The sequence below is a fragment of the Artemia sp. Qi Xiang Cuo genome, chromosome 15, assembly GCF_049724085.1.
Source record: "Artemia sp. Qi Xiang Cuo chromosome 15, ASM4972408v1, whole genome shotgun sequence".
In the NCBI taxonomy this organism is placed as follows: Eukaryota; Metazoa; Arthropoda; class Branchiopoda; order Anostraca; family Artemiidae; genus Artemia; species Artemia sp. Qi Xiang Cuo.
The window spans coordinates 54,346,283-54,369,816 of NC_142808.1; the positions used below are offsets into that span (position 1 = coordinate 54,346,283).

At 32.6% G+C, this 23,534-nt stretch overlaps 1 protein-coding gene across 1 annotated transcript; it reads right to left on the bottom strand.

The window, feature by feature from the left end:
- Positions 1–5,669: 5,669 nt before the first annotated feature.
- LOC148943862 (uncharacterized) lies at positions 5,670–18,945 on the bottom strand. Its single transcript, XM_089101262.1, has 4 exons — positions 18,780–18,945; positions 16,545–16,715; positions 6,094–6,232; positions 5,670–6,018 (listed from the first exon to the last, which is right to left on the bottom strand). Exons 1-4 carry the CDS (start codon positions 18,943–18,945, stop codon positions 5,670–5,672), a joined length of 825 nt encoding a protein of 274 aa, XP_088957388.1.
- Between the last annotated feature and the right edge of the window lie 4,589 nt (positions 18,946–23,534).

Below are 23,534 nucleotides of genomic sequence, written 5' to 3' on the forward strand. Positions count from 1 at the left end.
GCCTATATTTTGAAAATACGGATACATATTGGTTGCATATATCTAATCATTGTTTATACATACTTTCTATAAGTAAAAATTTACACACGTACTTTTTATAGGAAAATCTCTTCGAAGTTGCGAAAGAAAAAGAAAAGTTTGTTTTCAATCCAATTTTTTTTTTTAGGAGAATGAAGAATTTTAGATTAAAATACTGAATAAATAATTGAATTAGAAATGAAATATTTCAAGTTTAGTTTGACCAGCACTAAAAACTAAAATGCTGTTAAATACTAAAAACACTTAGATTCCACTAAGATCATTGTGGGTTCTCCAATATCAAGATTTTGTCTATTAAGATTAAGTATGTCAATTCAAATGATAGTACAAACAAATAGACAAAAATCTCAAAAAGAATTACAATTTAATACGTCCACGCCCAATAGAAGTAAAAGAACATAATAACTAAATGAGAAGAATTCAGATTGCACAAAACTAGTAAAAGCTATAAACATAAAAAACACACACAAATAACTGACTAAAGATAAGATATTAAATAGTTTTATAAAATATTAATTTAAAATAATAGAAAGAATACAATACACAGACGAAGATTTAAGAAGACAATTCGTAATACAGTCAATGAGCGTAGGTAACTTATAAGAATGGAAAATGCCCTTAATATCGACAAAAAAATATTAACACAATCTCGTGGTTTGCTACACTTGTCATTTCTTAAGCTCTGTAATCCTTTTTCCGTCCTTAACTGAGTTTGTAGACTTACTACTTAACTAATTTTACCAACGACAGAAATTAAATAAATTATTCTTATTATTACACAGAAACAAATAAGGGTTGCCAAATGCTAGACACAGTTTAGGGTCTTTTGTTTACACACTACACTAGCGCCAATTTCCACTTTCAGCGCCAGTTCAGGACCGTCTGTGTTCCTAATTTAGCTTTCATTATCTCCTATATCTTATTTTTGAAGTCATTGTAATTGCACAATCAGCTGTATACTTTTAAAAGACAAAACAGGGATAAATTTAGGAAATACACTTGCAATCAAAACATTTTTATGAAAAACTGTGTCAGGGCAAAATAATTTTTTCACGAGATCCTTCTTTTTGTTTCTTTTTTTCAGAAATTGAGGTGGAGATGTGGGGCTTTCCCCGCTCATATCCGCATTTTTATCAATAATTGCTTGTCTCTTGGCTACCCTCTTTAGTTTCTATTTTTATCTGGAAACTCCATCGTTGAAGTATCTTTAATTTTTTTTTTCATCTTAATCAATATTTAGATTATGGATTTGACTAAAGCAGAAGCCTTTGTAAGGTCTGCCCAAACTCCCAGCAATCAAAGGAATCATTGTCCGTAATTTGTTTTTGAATATAAAAATCAAATCAGGAGCGTATTTCATAATTCACCGATCAGCACCCAGATCAACTTGATTGCTAGGATGTTTAAATCCTTGCGTAGGGCCAACTTATTTTTTCTTCTTGCTTCGACTTCACATATGGAGTAGACACTTTTAGATAATTAAAAAAAGTGCGAACCGAACCAAATCAAAAAGATACTATATGGTAAAATCCACTTGGAGCAGTATGTCGCCCTGGTTTCCCTCCAACCACCCAATAACTTTGAGATTAAATGATGAGAGTATCTGAATAAATTTCCAGACAAAACTGATTTATATACTTCAATATTGCAATTGATGTATTGACAAGGAGCAGGTTCTTGTCCACAATCTGTAATTTGGTTTCTCTTGCACTTAGAAAAATTGAAAGAAATCCCACAATTTTTTTTTTAAATATATTAGACATGAAAATAGACATTCCCCCCTAAAATAAATATTAATTTTAAAAAAAGAATGAAACTTAATATATTTGATACAGTTTTTTAAAAAAGGGAACAAATGTGCACACATTTCACGAAAATAATGAGTCAATAAATGACTGAATATCCCATGTTTTGGGGAAAATAAAATAAAAATCTTATATACTTCATTCAGATAATCTATTTTGAGACCAAAACTTGTGAATTCCATGAACAATATTTTTAAGTAGCCTATATTTTGAAAATACGGATACATATTGGTTGCATATATCTAATCATTGTTTACATATACTTTCTATAAGTAAAAATTTACACACGTACTTTTTATAGGAAAATCTCATCTAAACTGTAAAAGAAAAAGAAAAGTTTGTTTTAAAATCAATTTTTTTTGATGAGAATGAAGAATTTTATATTAAAATAAAGAATATGTAATTGAATTAGAAATGAAATATTTCAAGTTTAGTTTGATCGGCACAAAAATTAAAATGCTGTAAACACTTAGAACACTAAAAACACTTAGATCCCACTAAGATCACTGTGGGTTCTCCAATATCAAGATTTTGTCTATCAAACTTAAGTAGGTAAATTCAAATGATAGTACAAACAAAGAGAAAAAAAATCTCAAAATGAAGTACAAGTTAATACGTCCACAGCCAATAGAAGGAAAGGAAAATACTAACTAAATGAGAAGAATTCCGCTTGCACAAAACTAGGCAAAACACTAAATATAGAAAAAAACACAAATAACAGAGTAAAAATAAAATCTGAAATAGTTTATAAAAGCTAAAATTAAAACATTTGAAAGAATATAAGAAACAGACCAATATCTATGAATACAATTAATACTACAGTCAAAGAGTATGGGTAACTTATAAGAATGGAAAATGACGCCAATATTGGCAAAAAAACATTGACACCATCTAGTGGTTGGCTACACTTGGCATTTCTCAAGCTCTGCAATCGTTTTTCTGTCCGTATCTGAGATTAGAGACTTACTACTTCACTAATTTTACCAACTACAGAAATTAAATAAATTATTCTTATTATTACACAGAAACAAATGATGGTTGCCAAATGCTAGATAACGTTTAGGGTCTTTTGTCTACACTAGCGCCAGTTTCCACTTCCAGTGCCAGTTCAGGACCGTCTGTGTTCATATTTTAGCTTTCATTATCTCTTATATCTTATTTTTGGGTTTTTGAAGTCATTGTAATTGCACAATCAGCTTTTTAAAAGACAAGACAAAGATAAAGTTAGGAAATACACTTGCAATCACGACATTTTTATAAAAAACGGTGTCAGGGCAAAATAATTTTTTAACGAGGTCCTTCTTTTTGTTTCTTTTTTTCGGGAATTGAGGTAGAGATGTGAGACTTTCCCCACTCATATCCGTATTTTTTATCAATAATTGCTTGTCTCTTGGCTACCCTCTGCAGTTTCTATTCTTATCTGGAAACTCCATCGTTGAAGTATCTTTTATTTATGAAAAAATCAAAATCAAATATAATTAAATACAACAATTAATCAAAAATATGTTGCAGACTCTACTGTTATGCATTAACAATTGAAACCGAAATACTAAAAAAATAGAATTGAATGGACAGTGAAGAAAAAAAAAAAAAATCTCATTTAAACAAAAGATGTGAGTTTCTCTTTTTCTTTTTAATGGGATTTATTACATTTTATTTTCCTTTTCTTTGTTTAGTATTTTTTTTCCTAATTTAAAGACTTTTAAGAGTGTAGCCGAAATATGTGGGATTTTTTGTTATTTCTGTGTTAAAAGATTTTATTTTATTTTTGATTTTCCTATTACATTTGTTTTTACCTGTTTTCGATAATTTTTTGTTCAACTCTATTCTTATCAGTATACTAACTCTTTGAAATATTTTTTTTTACGTTAAAAAGAAAATGAAATAAAATATAACAAATGATAAAATATGTTTTTATTACCTATCGATGACCAATGAAAAACACACTAATCATAACAAACATTGACTTACCCATTGAGCGTTGCTGCAACCTTATGGGACTGGATATTCAAGATACCTCCCCTCACACGACAAACTTCCCTTTAACAAAAAACGTCTCTTCAAATCACATTTATCATTGAAATTGCCAAAAAATTCAGAATAGACAAGTAAATTTATAAATTTTACACATCAGAGATAAATTTTATATTTTATTTTATAAGGGTAAAGGGAAATTAAATTTCCCTCGTTCCCCTTGGTAAAAAATGTAAATTTTTTCTTCCAAAAATGGATCTTTCTCCTCCTTATATTCCCCCCCCCCCCACAAAATAGCCCTTCCCCTGTTTATAACAATCAAAAATTTTAATTTACAAGTCTTCGATATATTTCTCCTCCCTCCCCCTGGAAGACTCCCTTTTTTAGAAAACTTGCCTCAGACACGAGCCCCTCCAATCCCCGCACAACAATTTTCCAAGGTATTAGCACCGCTACAATTTTTTTACTTTAACACTCTCTTACTACTCTCTCCTTTACCCTTCCCTTCCCCTCTCATTCTTCTCCTGACCCCCCCCCCCCCTACTACCTCAATAAAATAAAAATTGGTTTTTAGAGACGCCATAGAAAATTAAGCTACCACAGGTTTCCCCTACAAAGGGGCAAAATCTCTCCTGATAAGGTTTTCTCCGACAATTTTCTTCATTAGGCAATTGCACATAAATTGAAAAACATGATAATGCACAGATCGATAAACACAAATATTCATTTTTAAATCGTCATTCTTTCTATAATAAAGTAAAAACTGAATTCAACAAACAGATCTTTAAGCGGATCAAAATTAAAATGTTCGGCTCATTTTGGAGTAAAAATAAACTGGAATAATGCGTCGTAATTTCATCAAAACATCAGAATATTTTTTTACTTATCCTTTTGTTGTCAAGAAATCAAAACAGAAAAAAATTTCTCTACAAAGTTCTTATGTTAGTAAATATAGCTTTAAGGTTCTTTTAAACCTGATTGTATGGATAAACTAATATTTCTCATTTCTTTATTCTCTAAAGTTCACAAGACTTTATAATCACTTAAAAGAACGTTGCCAAATTGGAACACTCACTTGATGACCAGAAACCCCCCCCCCCCCTCCACCCTGAGTATAAATCTTGGCGACAATACCGAGGTATTTACTCAACCATACATACGCAAATTAGATTTTTTAAATCTGGAAATCGGAACTTTTTAAATACCCAATGGGAACGAAAAATATAAAACGAAAAACAAAAGAAAATCACTGAAGAAATAAACAAAATATTTAAAGAAAAAAAAAACTAATTAACTGATAAACAAGAATACAAAAAAACAAAAAAAAAAGAAGAAGCAGATTACAATGGAATTAAGCAAGGCCACAAAAATTGTTTTTGTACAATATCAACTAGCAGGTTTTTGCTTAGAATGGGTTGTTATATGTTTATTGAGATTTAATTTAGAAGAATATTCTCGCTTGCATATATCACACTTAAACGGTTTTTCACCAGTATGTACTCTTTGGTGCTTAGTCAAATTGCTAGACTCAGAAAAAGTTGTCTCACAGACATTATATTTGAATGGTTTGTTACCTGTATGTAATCTTTGGTGCTGAGTGAAATCGCTAGATTCAGAAAAAGATTTCTCACAGAAATCACATTTAAAATGTTTTTCCCCAGTATGAAATCTTTGGTGCGAAATGAGATTACTTGAATCACAAAAAGTTGTCTCACAGAAATCATAGTTATAGGGTTTTTCACCCATGTGCAATTTTTTGTGCTAGGTCAAATCCATTCACTGAGAGAAAGTTTTCTAACAGAACTCACACTTATAAGGTTTCTAACCAATATGTAATCTTTTGTGGTGAGTCTAATCGCAAGAATCAGCAAAATTTTTCTCGCAGAAATAACATTTATACGGTTGTTCACCCGTATGCACTCTTTTGTGGTGAGTCAAATCAAAAGAAACACCAAATGCTTTATCACATAGATCGCAGTTATAGGGTTTTCCACCCGTGTGCAATCTTTGATGTATAATCATACTGCTTAAACCACAATAAGCATTGTCACAAACATCACACTTAAATAGTTTCTCCCCAGTATGCAATCTTTGGTGGTTAATCAAAATTTTCGATTGAGAAAAGCATTTTTTACATACTTTACACTTAAATGGTTTATCCCCAGAGTGCAATCTTTGATGTATATCCAAGTTCCCTGATCTAGAAAAGCACTTGATGCACAAATCAGATTTATAGGGCCTTTTTAATGTTAGTTTTCTTTAATATTTCTCGTACTCTTCTTTTTTTTTGCTTTGCAAGCCACTCTCACAATATGGGTTCTGAATGTTGAAGCTTTTTGCCTCAGGTTTGGATTCATTGGAAGTTTCTCTGCATATTTTGACATCACTTGATGAAGGATCTTTAACTCCAATAACTAAAAAATACGGAAGAAACTTTACTAAACTTTACTAAAAACAATCCTCATTTCAGGCTAAGTGTTTCTATTTCTCATAACATCCAAAAAAAGAAAAATGTTACCGCCATAACACAAATTATTCGAAAAAAACAAAAGAATATGGATTGAAAGTTTATTATAAATGTTCATATTATTTCCTTGAAGTCCTAATAATTTTGAAGTAATTGAAGAAAAAGAGAAAATGTTTAAAATGTATTTGGTTTTCAATAAAGTGCGAATTATGTTCTGACAATGCATAGAGAGGGTTAGCCCAACTCTTCTTAGGTTCTGATCATTTTGAGTTTGACTCGGTTATTGATTCTAACTTCTGTTCATTTTGGGTTTCATTTTTTTATTGGTGGTAATTTAAAGTAGTATTAAGTTTCAAATTTATTCGACTTTATTTCTTCCAATCCTTGGATTATTAAGTCCTAACATTCATTTGAAAAACTTATTTTTTGAAAAGAGTTTTCCAAATCAATTTCTCTTCGATTTTATTATCATAATCTTTGGTAAAGAAAAATATGTTTTATAAATCTTTTTTGTCTTTCTTGACAAACATTCAGTTTTTTGCTATAAATTTATATATTTTGGCTGGGCAAAATTTGTAAGCGATATTTAGTAATATCCGCCTTTTTAAAAATCTGAATACAAGTAGTATATTTCGATATAGTTTACACCTCAACTTTCCCTGAAACTGAAACTTAATAGCCTATTTTGTTCCTAAAAAACTATATTTATGCTATTTTGACAACCCTGATGCACTTACAATCAATAGATTTAGTTCAGTGGTAAGAGCGGAGGCATAAATAGTAGTGTACACGATATCGTTGCTTTTATCCAACATATTCATGAAGGCTCAGAGAGAGTAGAAATTCCAGCAACAATGTATTTAGATTTAAAAAAGTATTCTATACAATATCCCATTGTATTCTTTTTTGTAAATTGCATAACTGTAGTCTGCATGAACTGTCGTCGGATCTATTTAAATCTTATATGGATAACAAAAAGCAGAAAATTGAAGGAGGCAATTCCTCTCTCCAACTGTTCCTCAGTCTTCGAGAGTTAGGGTACCTCAGGGCTCTGTCCTAGGTCCCCTGCTTTTTCTAACTTATATCAATAATTTCCACCGTGCTTTGGCAATCGTGTGCCTCAACACACATTTTGCTGATGATTCTCTTTCTAATGTTCTTGATTCGTGTTCATCAAATTTTAGTGTTTTGAATTTATGTAAAACTAATTTCATAATTTACGGCAGAAAATCAAATGTTTGCCCTCGCATTGTTCGAGTTACTTCTACAAAATATCTATAAGGTTATCTTTTAAGACCCACGCTTTACGAAGAATTCATTTTGCTGTGATTCAGTCTAGTATTAATTATTGTTTTCTCCTATAAATATCTGCATTTAAAAGATATATTAAACCAATACAGATTTAAAAAAATATATAGACCAAAGAATCATGAAATTTTTATTCCATCGCCTATTATTCATTTGCACTTGTAAAGAAGTCATCTACAGTATCTTTAGATACTTAACTTGATATACTTCCAGTGTCTCAAAAATTTACTTTTGGAGCAGTTCTTTTCAAATTTCCTTATGACATTTAGAAACTGCCGCCATATAATCTAAGTTAAAGTTCGTTCTCCCAATCATATTATTTAGGTAATCATAACACTAGACAAAAGAAGAGTATCTATATTGACAACTATATTACTGACAGATATAAATTTGCTTTCTTTGTGTCTACAGCCTGGTGCTGGGATACTCACAATGATCTTATTGACAAATTTATTCCTATCCTATTAAGAAAAAAGGTAATCTTAAATTTCATTTAGTTCAAAATTATTTGTAATTTGACGTCTATTTAATAAGATAAAATTATTTGTACGATTTTTTTTCTCTGGTTGAACGTGGATCTCTTGGCTATCTTCTAGTATTAATCTATATTTAATAATATTGAAATTTATTTATGAATCCTGGGCTTACTGCTACTTTCATATTACTGTAGTGTTATTGTATATTAGCCGTCGTGTTTATCTTTGTACTGTAGCGTTATCTGTTATTTTATCTTTGTCAAAGGCCTAGTTTTTTTTAGCTTGTCTCCCAATGGGCATATGTCAAATATATACATTTTTATGTGAATAATATAATAATGGAACTTTGAACTTTTACTTGAACTAACCCTGAAAGTCTCAATTTGATATCCTCTGCCGTTCTTGAAATATTCCTGAGACGTATCATTGATAACAAATGTAAACATAGTATCTTTTGATTTCATTCTGAAGTACGATAAACTTTCCCTGAAAGTTTCTATTTTAGATCCTAGTCCTGGAAAATAACCCCTTGATATCTTGACAACCTGTATGCACTTAAATTGTCTTTATTTAGTTCAATAATAGATGTAATAGTTGTAGATATTATCACAAGTTATTGGAATATTGGTAGCCAAGAAATTTTCAGCTAAGACGATGCTGGTATATTGCTAAAACATCCATTTAATAGCTCATGAATGGCTTTTGATTCAGTTCAGAATCTCCTAGCCATTCCTTGAAAATTTCACTGATATCATTAGCATTAATACATTCTTAGACCACACTGGCTATACATGACAAATGAAACTCAGAGAGGAAAAACAATGACAACTTTGATTCGGCATTGGCGTTGCATATTTTTGTAAATCCGACCCATATGGTTCTTTTTGACGAGACAACCTTAATATCTAGTGTAAATGGCCTACCCCAAACTTTTCAAGAGGATAATTGAGATAAAAACAAAAATATTGCAATAAATAGAGATACTGGAGATATTTCATTAAGCCCAATTTACGACAGTTTAATTTTTAAGGACTCAATCAACCTTTTCACCCCCTCAATGACTTGAATAACTTGAAAGGTAAAACTTGAAAGAACTTGTTTGCACATCAAATGATGAACGAATTTGTCGGCCAGCCAAAGCAATAGCAAAACAAAGGATTATTGCACAGTCATTATGGTAGATTTATTTTTCGTTGATTCCAACCTGATTCTTATTTAGTTTCTGTTCTGTCGTTGTCAAGTAAACTTCGAAAGGTTCGATTTTTGTTGGTTTCTTTTTCTTTTCTTTATTTTTTATTTAGCATTGATGAGGACTCGGCGGAGGTCCTTGTTAAAAGATTTGCTTTATTCTTCTTATTCATGGTTCGCCACTGGCTGACAAAATCCTCAATTTTTCGCTTTTTTTTATTTTATTTTTCATTTTGTTATTTTCTTTCCTCTCTGAGTTTCAATTATCATTAGCATTAGCAATAATAGTAGTCATAGTAAAAAACGTATCAGTAAGACTATTGGAAGTAAAATTAGTGATACCAGTAGTAGTTATAGTATTTAAATTGTAGCTTTTTGGTCTTTTTCAATATTCCTTCTTCATACCCTGATACCCTGATAGTTTCAACTTAATATTTTAATCTGTTTCTGAGATGCTGCTAATAAACTCTTTTGAAAGCCTGAATGTACCTAGTTTGTTTTGATTTAACATAGCGTCCTCAACAGCAGTTCCTGAAAATTCCACATTAAGACTATATAGCCTTAGTAACAGTAGTACAAGCAGCAGTAGTATTATTACTAATACTTGTAATAGTGGTATGCATGTAGTCCATTTTTATTAGTTCAACCTACACCTCAACATGCCCTAAAAATTTCAGCTTAATACCCTAACCCATTCTGCACATACTGCTAATATGCCGTTTTACAAGCTAGCTTACACATAGCGTATTTCAGTTTAAGTAAACAAACGCCACATCATTTACAAAAAATTCGTCTATAATAACTTTAGCCTCGGTATTAATATTAATAGTAGCAGTAGTATGCATATAGTACCTTAGGGCTGGTTGAACATTCCCCCAAACATACAATGACATTTTCAACTCAATACTCTAGGCTATTTCTGAGATATATCTGGTACTCTCATTATATATCCTGCAATGACATACTGTATTATGAGTCAGTTCAACACCCACCCGAACTTTCCCTGAAAGTTTAACAGTAACACTCTTAGCTGTAGAAATACTTCTACAACCTACTACCAGTAGTAGTTGTAGCAGCTCTCAGTGCACTAAAGGTATTCCGGTTAGTTCAAGATCACCTTCAACATGATATGTAAGGTTAAGCTTAAGTCCCTAGACTATTCCTGGGATAATGCAGACACACCCATTTGACAATCTCCACGCAAAAAGTGTATTGGTATAGTTCATCATAGCTCTCAACATTCCCTGTATGTTTCACCTTCATAACCTTAGCCTTAGTAGTAGTAGTCGTAGTAAAAGTAGCAGCAGTAGTAATGGTAGCAGTGAGTATAGAGTGCCTTTTTCCTAATTCAACCTCCCTTTTAGCACACACTGAAGTTTCAGCTTAATACTCAAAACTATTCCTAAGACATTGCTCATATATCCTTTTCACAGCCTGAATGCACATAGCGGGTTTTATTTCGTTCAATATTCCATAAAATTTTCTTGAAAGTGTCACTTAAAAACCCTTAGCCTTAGTAAAGGTCACAGTCATTAGAGTAGGAATAGTAGTAATAGTGGTGACATGAAAATAAAGCTATTTGTTGTTGAACATCCCTCTAAGCACGCACTTTTATAGTTTCAACTTAATACTCTAAGCCGCTCTGAAGATATTGCTCATAAGCCCGTTTGAGAACCTGGATGCATATTGTCTCATCTTAATACAGTTAGCGTCACAAGTAGCAGTAACAGTAGAATTCTCATAATGCCTATCAGTTAGTTCCAACTCCGCTTGAACATACCCTGGAAGTTTCAACTTAATGATCTAAGCAGTTCCTGAGATTTTCCAGATACATCCTTTTGACAATCTACGTACTCATAATGTGTTTTGATTTGATTCAACGTTCCCCAAAATATTCCCAGAAAAATTCAACTTAATACCCTTAGCTTCAGCAGTATCAATAGCAGCACTGCCAGTAGCAGTATAAACATAGCATCTTTTGTTTTTTTTTTAACATCCCCCTCAATACACATTGAAAGTTTCAACATTCTATTTAAAACATTTTCTGGGGCATTGTTGATACGTCCTTTTGACAACCTGCAAATACATAGTGTTTTATTTTCAGTAAAGTATCTTCTCAACATTCCCTGAAAGTATCACTTTAATACCCTAACTTTAATAGTAGTAGTAGTGGTAACATGGAAATTTTGCCATTTAGTTAGTTTAACATCCCCCACAACAAGCCCAACTTCATACTCCAAGCCATTCCTATGACATTACTAATCAGCCCATTCGATAACCTATATGCACATGTTTTGATCTAGTTCAGCTTTCCCCAAAATGATCCTTGAACTTTTCGCCTTAGTAGCAATAGCAGTCACGATAGTAGCAGTTGTAATACATACGTATTGCCTTTTGGGCAGTTGAACATACCCCTCATTAGACCCTTCAAGTTCTGAATTAATACTCTTAGCCACTCCAAAGATATTCCTGGCAAACTCTATTCTTTTGACAACCACTGTACACAAAGTTTTGTTTTAAGATTTATTTCAGTAATGTATTTTGAACTTAAAAACCACAAAGTACATTAATCAGCAGCCAGAACACGCATCATTTAGAGTTCGTAAATCATCACCTATTTTTGAGTTACTGTTTCATCTCGATTCAGCTTTACCATAGGTTTATTAAAATACATTGAAAGAAGGTAACACAAACTTTCTTATTAAGGTAAGTTAACATTCCAAGCATTGAGTCTTTTTTTTTTAGTGATTGTTAAATTAAATATTATATGATAAAAATAATTATTTGAAAAAAAAAAAAATCTGATACTTAACGTAATTTTCAAAAAAAATTGAGCCCAATTACTGAGTGTCGGGTTAAAGTTTATATTTTTATGAATATCTGTGCAAAGAACCGAAAAGTACAACTTCCCATTCCGGAAACATACAAAAGTCTGGAGCATCAAAGACCTCCTCACTTTTATTTGGCAAGGTATCCTCAAGTTCTGAAACAAAATTTAAATTAAAGTGACGCAAAACACATTCAAAAGTAAAACCTACAATACAAATCAAGCTACTTTTCTCACCAGAATCGATTAGCCCCTAAAAATCAAAAATAAACCATAATGGGATAGAAGAATATATTAGTTAGACTAGTTCCAATGTTTGGAAATCTTTAAGATAGACGATTCTAATATATTCTCACCTTTGCTTGCAACTCTCCTCGGGCAAATGGAGGGCTTCAAAGGGACTTCAAATAACGTTGAAGGGTCCCACTGACTTGTAATGTACACCTTTGTAGGTTACGACATCTTTGTAATAATCCTCGCAGAGGATTTTGCGCAGCACTTTGTTGGCGTTGAAGATTGTAAAGGTGTTGTTGCTCTAACGTAATATCTCTTTCTTCTTCGCGTTCATTTTTGACTTGTTCGGATTTTCGTTGTCGGTTGTCTCCTAACACTACAATTCTTTGTTCTACACATCATTTTTGAAACTTTTTTGATACTCGCTTTCTCACTATTGTTTGCTATTCATGCTGCAACTTATCTTCTGATCATACATTTCTTTGTGCTCTATGTGGAGTATTTTTTAACCGAATATTCCTATTTTCTTCACTTCATTAATTCTTTCTGTGCTCGATGTCGCACGTCTGATAACCACAAAGTTCTTCGTTCTTCACTTTTGTTTTTGACTTGTTTTAATTTTTGTTGCCGCATATCTTCTAACCCGATAATTTTCTGTTTTTACTTTTGTTTTGACTCATTCTGACACAAGTATTCTAACTGTATATTTGTTTGTTTTTCATTTTCATTTATCATTACTAGAAACAAAAAAATCAATAACCTTTACATTGGTTTCTCAGATTGGTCTTTTCACAATTGATGGTCAAGGTTGTAAATTTGTCTTCTAGGCATTTTGACACTGCTGAAAAGACCTTTTGTAAATAAAATAATAGGAAAAACTAACTGTGTTACAATAAATATCCCTAAAAGTTTATCACTGTGTGATAACAGAAATTGTTTTCACACAGTGGATTATTCCTGGTGACAAATCCCACGGAGAATTACTCTACCGGAAAATCATGTTCCACAGTCAAATCCCCCACAGAATTTAAACCCACTGAAAACTTCCTCCATGCAATTCCACCGACCAGACAAGTCCACGAGTAAAAATGAGCCACCAATGAGAAAATAAGACAAATAAAACGAACTTTGTATGGGGATTCCGGGAAATTTCCACTTTGTAAGACTTCCCCTCGAAAGCTTACCCTCAGACACGTCCCTCTCAGTGGAAAATTATCCCCGTAGAGAATACCCCCGCCCCCTAGTAATGACCATATAAAAATAAAAAACTTCCCAATAAAAAATACCACAACGTAAACGGTGAGCAAATTACATAATTCCCCATTCACTATTCCACAGTCCCAAAGGCATAGTTATTGGACCTTTCAACTATGCCAAACAAAATGGCAGTCTCAAAATTTTGATCGGCCGACTTTGGGGAAAAGGGTGCATGAGAGGGAACTAGTTCCTCTCCGATCTTTTTGGTTACTTAAAAAGCACACTAGAACTATTAATTTCTTTTAGATAAGCCCTCGCCAATTGTTTTAGGGATATTGGTTCGGCACTATAACATTCTGGGGAGAAAGAAAAAAAACGATCCTGCGTGATTATTTTCCAGGCCAAAAAAAAAAACAAAATTCCAGATTTTTGCATATGGGAGCTTGAAACCTCTACATTGGGGTTTACTGATATGACTAAATTGAAGGTAGGATTTTCAATAAGATTTCATGACTTTTAGGGGATGTTTCCCATCTTTTTAAAAAATATTTGCTTTTCGGGGTTTTTCGTCTCATTGAAAACAAATGTAAACATAATACCTTTTGATTTCATTCTGAAGAAACATAAACTTTCCCTGAAAGTTTCTACTTTAGATCCTAGTCCTGAAAAATCCCCCCTTGATATCTTGACAACCTGTATGCACTTAAATTATTTTTATTTAGTTCAATAATAGAAGTAATGGTTGTAGAAATACTCGCAAAAGTTATCGTAATATTGGTAGCCCAGAAAGTTTCAGCTTAATACCCTAAGACGATGCTGGTATATTGGTAAAACATCCATTTAATAGCCCATGAGTGGCTTTTGATTCAGTTAAACATGTCCTCACCATTCACTGAAAATTTCATTAATATCATTAGCATTAGCAATAATAGTAGTCATAGGAGAAAACGTAACGGTAGGAATATTGGAAGTATAATTAGTGATAGCAGCAGTAGTAAAAGTATTTCAATTGTACCTTTTTTGTCTTGTTCATTATTCCTTCATCATACCCTGAGAGTTGCAACTTAATATTTCACTCTGTTTCTGAGACGCTGAAGATACACTCTTTTGAAAGCCTGAATGTGCCTAGTGTATTTTGATTTAACATAGCCTCCCAAATAACAGTCCGTGAAAATTCAAGGGACTACGACTACTAAATGTAGTCGTAGCAGTAGCAGCTCTAATAGTAATAGTAGCAGTACCAGCTGTAATAGTAGTAGTAGAGTGTGCACATAAGGTCTTTTGGTTGGTTCAAGATCCCCCTTAACATGATATGTAAGGTTAAACTTCATTCCCTAAACTATTCCTGGGATATTACTGACACACCCTTTTGACAAACTCCACGCAAAGTGTGTTTTGATATAGTTCATCATCTCCCTCAAGATTCCCCGAAAGTTTCATCTTCATAAGCTTAGCCTCAGTAGTAGTAGTCGTAGTAAAAGTAACAGCAGTAGCAATGGTAGCGGTGTGTATAGAGTGCTTTTTTCTAAATTCAACCTCCCTTTCAGCACACACTGAAAGTTTCAGCTTAATACTCAAAACTGTTCCTAAGACATTGCTCCAATATCCTTTTCACGGTCTGAATGCAAATAGCGTGTTTTATTTCGTTCAATATTCCATAAAATTTTCTTGAAGGTGTCACTTAAAAACCCTTAGCCTTAGTAAAGGTCGCAGTCACAAGAGTAGGAATACTAGTAATAGTGGTGACATGAAAATAGCGCTAATTGTTGTTGAACATCCCTCTAAGCACGCACTTCTATAGTTTTAACTTATTACTCTAAGCTACTCAGAAGATATTTCTTATAAGCCCGTTTGAAAACCTATATACATAGTGTCTTATCTTAATAAAATTAGTGCCCCAAGTAATATTAATCAAGCAGCAACAGCAAAATGATCGTAATACCTTCTGATTAGTTCGAAATCCACCTGAACATACCCTTCAAATTACAAATTAATGACCTAAGCCGTTCCTGATATTTCCCACATACATCCTTTTGACAATCTACCTACTCATAATGTGTTTTGATTTGGTTAAACTTCCCCAAAATTATCCCTTAAAAATTCAACTTAATACCCTTAGCTTCATCATTATACATATTAGCACTGCCATTATCATCTTAAAAACAGCATCTTTTTTTTTTTTTTTAACATCCTCCACAAAACACACTGAAATTTTAAATATTATATTTAAAACAGTTTCTGGGGTATTTTTTATACGTCCTTTTGACAATCTGCAAGCAAATATAGTTTTATTTTCAGTTCTGCATCTTCTAAACATACCCTGAAATTATCACTTTAATACCCTAGCTTTAATAGTAGTAGTAGTTGCAGTAGTGGTAACATGGAAATTTTGCCATTTAGTTAGTTTCACATACCTCACAACAAGTCCAACTTCATGCTCTAAGCAATTTCTAGGACTTGAGTGATAAGCCCATTCGACAACATATATGCGCACTATGTTTTAATTTAGTTCAGCTTTTACCACAATGATATTTGAAATTTTCATCATAGTAGCGACAGTAGTGACGATAGTAGTAGTTGCAGTACATGCATATTGCCTATTGGTCCGTCGAACATCCCCCTCATTAGACCCTTCAAGTTCCGAATTAATACTCTTAGCCGCTCCGAAGATATTCCCGGCAACCTCTATTCTATTCTTTTGACAACCACTGTACACAAGATGTATTTTAAAATTTATTTCATTAATTTATTTCGAACTTAAAATCCACAAAGTACATCATTCAGCGGCCAGAAAACGCATCCTTTAGAGTTCATTAATCACCACCTATTTTTGAGTTAATGTTTCATATTGATCCAGCTTTACCATAGGTTTAGTAAAATATATTGAAAGAAAGTAACAGAAACTTTCTTCCTAAGGTTAGTAAAAAGTCCAAGTATTTAGTCCGTTTGTTTTAGTGCTTATTCAATAAACTATTATCTGATAAAAATAATTCTTTGAAAAAAAAAAAAAAATAAAATCTGAGATGTACCTTCATTGTCAAAACATATGGAGCCCAATTGCTGAGTGTCGAGTTCAATTTTATATTGTTCTGAATAGCTGAACAAAGAACCGAAAAGAACAACTTCCCATTTTGGAGACATACAAAAGTCTGGAACGTCAAAGACTTCCTCACTGTTATTTGGCAAGGTATCCTCAAGTTCTGAAACAAAATTTAAATAAAAGTGACACAAAACACATTCAACAGTAAAACCTACAATAGAAATCCAACTACTTTTCTCTTCAGAATCGATTAGCTCCTAAAAATCAATAATAACCCATAATGGGATTGAAGAAAATATTAGTTGGGCTATTTCCTATGTTTGGCAATCTTTAAGATAGACGATTCTAATATATAATCACCTTTGTTTGCTACTCTTTCCTCAGGGAACCGGAGGGCTTCAAAGGGAATACAAATAACGTTGTAGGGTCCCACTGACTTGTAATGTACACCTTTATAGTTTACGACATCTTTGTCATAATCCTCGCAGAGGATTTTGCGCAGCACTTTGTTGGCGTTGAAGATTGTAAAGGTGTTGTTGCTCTAACGTAATATTTCTTTCTTCTTCGCGTTCATTTTTGACTTGTTCGGATTTTCGTTGTCGGTTGTCTTCTAACACTACAATTCTTTGTTCTACACATCATTTTTGAAACGTTTTTGATACTCGCTTTCTCACTATTGCTTGTAATTCATACTGCAGCTTATCTTCTGATCATACATTTCTTTGTGCTCTATGTGGAGTATTTTTTAACCGAATATTCCTATTTTCTTCACTTCATTAATTCTTTCTGTGCTCGTTGCCGCACGTCTTATAACCACAAAGTTCTTCGTTCTTCACTTTTGTTTTTGACTTGTTTTAATTTTTGTTGCCGCCTATTTTCTAACCCGATAATTTTTTTTTTTTTACTTTTGTTTTGACTCATTGTGATTCTCTATGACACAAGTATTCTAACTGTATATTTGTTTGTTTTTCATTTTCTTTTATCATTACTAGAAACAAAAAAAAATCAATACCCTTTACATTAGTTTCTCAGAATGGTCTTGTCACAATTGATGGTCAAGGTTGTTAATTTGTCTTCTAGGCATTATGAAACTGCTGAAAAGACCTTTTGTAAATAAAGTATTAGGCAAAACTAACTGTGTTACAAATAAACATCCCTAAAAGTTTATCACTGTGTGATAACAGAAATTGTTTTCACACAGTGGATTATTCCTGGTGACAAATCCCAAGGAGAATTACTCTACCGGAAAATCCTCTTCCACAGTCAAATCCCCCACAGAATTTAAACCCACTGAAAACTTCCTCCCAACAATTCCACCAAACAGACAAGTCCACGTGTAAGATTGAGCCACCAATGAAAAAATAAGACAAATAAAACGAACTTTGTGTGGGGATTCTGGAAAATCTTCACTTTGTAAGACTTCCCCTCGACAGCTAATCCTCTGACACGTCCCTCTCAGTTGAAGATTATCCCCGTAGAGAATACCCCCGGCCACTAGTAGTGACCGTATAAAAATAAAAAACTTGCCAATCAAAAATACCACAATGTAAACGGTGAGCAAATAACATAATTTACCATTCAATATTCCCATTCCATATTCCACATTTCCAAAGTCATAGTTATTGGACCTTTCAATGCCAAACAAAATGGCAGTCTCAAAATTTTGATCGGCCGACTTTGGGGAAAAGGGTGCATGAGAGGGAACTAGTTCCTCTCCGATCTTCTTGGTTACTTAAAAAGCACACTAAAACTATAAATTTCTTTTAAATAAGCCCTCTCTCAATGTTTTAGGGCTATTGGTTCGGCACGATAACCTTCTGGGGAGAAAAAAAAAAAAAAAAAAAACGATCCTGCGTGATTATTTTCCAGGCAAAAAAAAAAAAATCCATATTTTTGCAGATGGGAGCTTAAAACCTCTACATTGGGGTTTACTAATATGACTAAATTGAAGGTAGGATTTTCAATAAGATTTCATGCCTTTATGGGATGTTTCCCATCTTTTTAAAAAATAAAACAAACTATCTCAGGCTCGTAGCTTTTAATGGGTAGCATTAAACTTAATACTTCTTAAATATTTGGAACTAGAACTAAAATCCAATTCTTTGCATGCATGTATTGATATCAAAATTCAGTTTTTTTTTAGTTTTTGTTACAATTGGACCGAGTTGCTCCTTACTGACAGTTCGTTCCCTCGAACTGTTTGATATAAAAAGTTTAAAAAAACCTTCATTGGCAAGACGTGCTGGTCCCAAATCCGGTGTATAAGGTTCAAGTTTACATGCTCCTGAAAAACCGGAAAAAGAATCAACAGGAACAACTTTTCGTTTGAGAGAAAAATGAAAGTTTGGGAGAAGCCTCAAAACATTCCTCATCATCACCATGCAAACCATCTTGAACCTCTGAAACAAATCTTAAATAAAAAGGGCATAGGACGTGTAAAAACGCTCAAAAAAAAAATTGAGTATTTGACGAAATTTGGAAATATTAAGAACAAAAATGATTCCTTTTACAACCTAGTTTGTTTTAAGAGAACGATAAATTTGAGAATAAAATATTGGGTAAATAATTTAATTTAAAAACAATATTTTAGGTACAGTTTGACCAGCACAAAAACTAAAATGTTGTAAAATACTAAAGCACGTTAAGTAAGTGAATTCGACTAATAGTCCAGGGATTTTCTCTAAAACAGGGTAAAAATCTCGGAATTTGAGACAATGGGGCATAAATTTGCAAATGCCTCTATTATGACACAGTAAAAAATATCTCCAACCCTTCCCGTTGGAAACTGGTCGCAAAAACAAATTTCATAGGTCAAAGGTAAAAATTGTTGTTTTGCACTTTTTTCGTAGATTTTATTTTCTGTGGGTTTTATGCCATCTGCATTTACTAAAATTATCGTATAAAACTAAATTCTCAATTCTGTTATACAGAAATCATACATTTTATCTGCTATGAGTTATTTTTAAATATAAACTTACAATATAAAAGCAAGATGGACAACTTTCATTAATTGTACTATTAGTTGAAGATACCATAAGTCGGAAATGATATTTGATTTACTGCAAATTGATCTATTTCATTCTTTTATAAGGTTCAATGGTAATTTGTATAAGGTAATTAAAGGTATTCAGTCCATTTATAGCGGACTTGCTTTTCAGTCAACTAGAGTATAAGTACATGATAAGTAAATATAACCCAAATAATGTAAAATATTCTCTTTCAAATAGTAAAAGATATTGATGATTTTTTGGTGGAGATTCCTAAGATTTCGAAAAACATTTACCCGCCTGAGTTAATTCTGAAACCTAGTCATGGAACAAGGTCAAGACAACCACAATTTAGATTTAAATGTTAATATTTCGAAAAATAATTAATTAGACTTTAGCAAACATAATAAAACGAACGATTTCGATTTTGAATTAACTAATTTACTGCTCCCAAGAAGTAAATTACATTCAAGCATCACATGCTCAACCCTTTACCAAAAATTATTTAAACATAAAAGATTTTTCAATAATAATACGGATATTAAAAATAGATGTCAAATTTTACGGCATAAACTAATCTTGAGAGGTATTTTTTTACGAAAAAAATATTTCCACAAGTTAAAAAAATTAATTTTCAGAAAAATTCACTTTTAGGGAAATACACAAAAAATAATAAAAAAATAGTCAAGGACACATTAAGATAATTTCTTCTTTTTTATATATTTGGCTAGAGAAATAAACTAAGAAGTCTATTTTAAATCCCATTGAAAGCTTTTTTTCGTATATGACTAAGAATTCAATGATGATAAGACTATTCAAGGAATCACGTCCATCTTCAATGATAAAGGGGAATGGGAATCAAACAGTTTATGTAAAGAACTGTAAGTAAGGAGCAATCCGGCTCGATAGTAACAAAAAATCTAAAATCCAGATTTTTGATACCAATAGATACATCAATAGAATCAGATTTTTATGCTGATTTCAAATATATAACTTTCATTAAGTTTAGTTGTACCCATCAATTAAGTTTTTTGCCTAGAAGAAAAGATCACTAGATTGCAGCTTGTTTTTTTGAAAAAATGTGATGTTTTTTTTTTTTTGGTCGTTCGGTTTTTCAGGGGTAACCGTATCTATCCATTAGTCCAAGAATATAGTTAGAATGCTAATCTTAAAATGTAATCAGTATTTTTTGATTGTGTTAAGATTTCCTCTACAAATCATTTAAGAGTCATGTTATTCCCATAGACATAATCATGTGACTTCAAAATAGACTATTCAAAACAAGAAAACTACTGTACTTCAAACTTTGATTGTATGTTTTTGGAGAGAAATCAGCAAAATCGAATCGAAAGCAAAATCGAATCCCTGTAGGCATAGCTCTTACACCTTTTAAATGGTTTGACAAAATAACAGTTAAAACATTTGAACAATTTTTGAGGAGAGGGGGCTAATAGAAAGGGCAAGGGAAGGAGAGGCTGGTCGCCCTCCAATCTTTCTTCAATAACTCTTCTACATACCTTAAAAGTTTCAACCAAATACCCAAAGTCGTTCAATATATATCATTGATATTTCCGTTTCACAACCAGCAAGGACAAATGATGTTTTGGTTGTGATTGGTATCCCTTTCCACATTTCCAAAAATTTTATAGTAATACTTGAAGCTTTTTTGAAAATCCAGGATCAAACTTGTCCTCTTTTCTTGATTAAAGACCTAATATGTTAACAATGGGCAAAATTAGCAGACCTTGCACCAGGGACTGGTTGGGAGGAGGGGATTTCCATGCTGGGGACAAAGTTATTTTACCTTTGCACTATTTTGAAAAAAAAGGTCATATTACAAATTTAATAGGATGCATGTGGGAAAATAGACCATGGGAGGGGAGGGGAATAGTTGGAGGGGGTAAATAATAATAACTACCATCTTGACCAGTCTTACAAGTAAAAAAAGTCATTCCAAAAACAAATTTATTGGAATTACAAAAACTTTTCCAAAACTCATTAAAAATGCCATCATATCCAAAAAATATGCATTTAAAAGTATTTGAAATTAAAACTTCAAACTGGCAAGAAAAAAACATGGCTTTGGGTTGTACAATGGCTTTTACTTTAGTATAGCTGAATCATTGGACTGGTTCTGGTAATATTTTTACCTAATTTTCTAAAGCCAAGAAGCAGGACATCCCCCTGAGCGTCCGCATCCCCCCCCGCCAAGAAATCAGCAAAAGAGGGTATGGGAGGGGACTGGCAGCCCTCCAACCACTTTCAAATACCCCCTATAAACATGTCATGAAAGTTTAAATTTAATACCCTCAGTCGTTTTTAAGATACTGCAGATCCACTTTTTGACAAACTGGATGTACAAATTGCCTCTTAATTTAGTTTAAGTACTCCTCAACAGTCTCCAAAGTTTCACCATAATACCCTAGACCATTTCAGATACACCAACAATCAAAACTTTCCCCTTTAACAAATGATAAACCGTATATTCGTTAATAATTTATAAATTGCACAATTTACAATCCGTCCCCTGGGGGAAGTGGGGGAATCGAATCCCAGTAGGCGTAGCTCAAAGACATTTTAAATTGTTTGACAAAATAACAGTTAAAACATTTGAACAATTTTTGAAGATAGGGGGCTAATAGAAAGGGCAAGGGAAGGAGAGGTTGGTCGCCCTCCAATCTTTCTTCAATAACCCTTCTACATACCTTAAAAGTTTCAACAAATACCCAGAGTCGTTCAATAGATATCATTGATATTTCCGTTTCACAACCAGCAAGGACAAAGGATGTTTTGGTTGTGATTGGTATCTCTCTCCACATTTCCAAAAATTTTACAGTAATACGTTAAGCTTTTTTGGAGATCCAGGATCAAACTTGTCCTCTTTTCTTGATTAAAGACCTTATATGTTAACAATGGGCTAAACTAGCAGACCTTGCACCAGGGACTGGTTGGGAGGTGGGGAGTTCCATGCTGGAGACAAAGTTATTTGACCTTTGCACTATTTTGAAAAAAATGGTCATATGACAAATTTAATTGGATGCATGTGGGAAAAGAGACCATGGGAGGGGAGGGGGATAGTTGGAGGGGGTAAGGAAAACTACCATCTTGATCGGTCTTAAAAGTAAAAAATCATCCCGAAAAATAAATTATTGTAATTACAAAAACTTTTCCTAAACTCATTAAAAATGTCATCATACCCAAAAAATATGCACTAAAAAGTATTTAAAATTAAAACTTCAAACTGGCAAGACAAAAACATGGCTTTGGGTTGAAAAGTGGCTTTTACTTTAGTTTAGCTGAATCATTGGAATAGTTCTGGTAATATTTTTACCTAATTTTATAAAGCCAATAATGAGAAAATACAAATGCGCATCCGCCCCCCCCCCCCCCCACTGTTGAGGTATTCCCAAAACTATTATTATAATGATCAATTTCACTTTTTTTTTTCAGTAACATTGTATGCTTCTATGTAAAAAACGAAGAAATAAAGAAAAAAGGTCCTTCGAAAACATACAAGCTACACATAAGCTGGTTTCATATATTGCAATTTCCCATTCCATACAAGTGAATTGAAAGCATATTGTGCAAAAGAATACATAGAAGCAATATTCAAAGAAAATCAAGCAGAAAAAAGTTCAATTTATATCAAGTTATTTTGATGAAAAATAATTAAAAGTTTCATGGTTTGAGCAATTATTTAAAATACAATATTCAAAATAAATGTATTGGAATTATGGTAATGTTTTTTGTTCTGCAAATGTTGGTGTGCAAGCTATAAGCTATCCAAATAGACCATTTTAAAAAATGGTATCGTACAATTAAGACAAGAGATAGTAGTTGGTCTGCAAGACAAAATTTTGGCTGTACCATGACAACCTCTAATTTACTGGTAACGTCCTTTTTTATAATACCTGCACACAGGGAAGAGAGAAAATTATTCTGCTAAAGGACTGAATCTGAGAGAAATTTGTTCAGATTAATAAGTCTTTAGC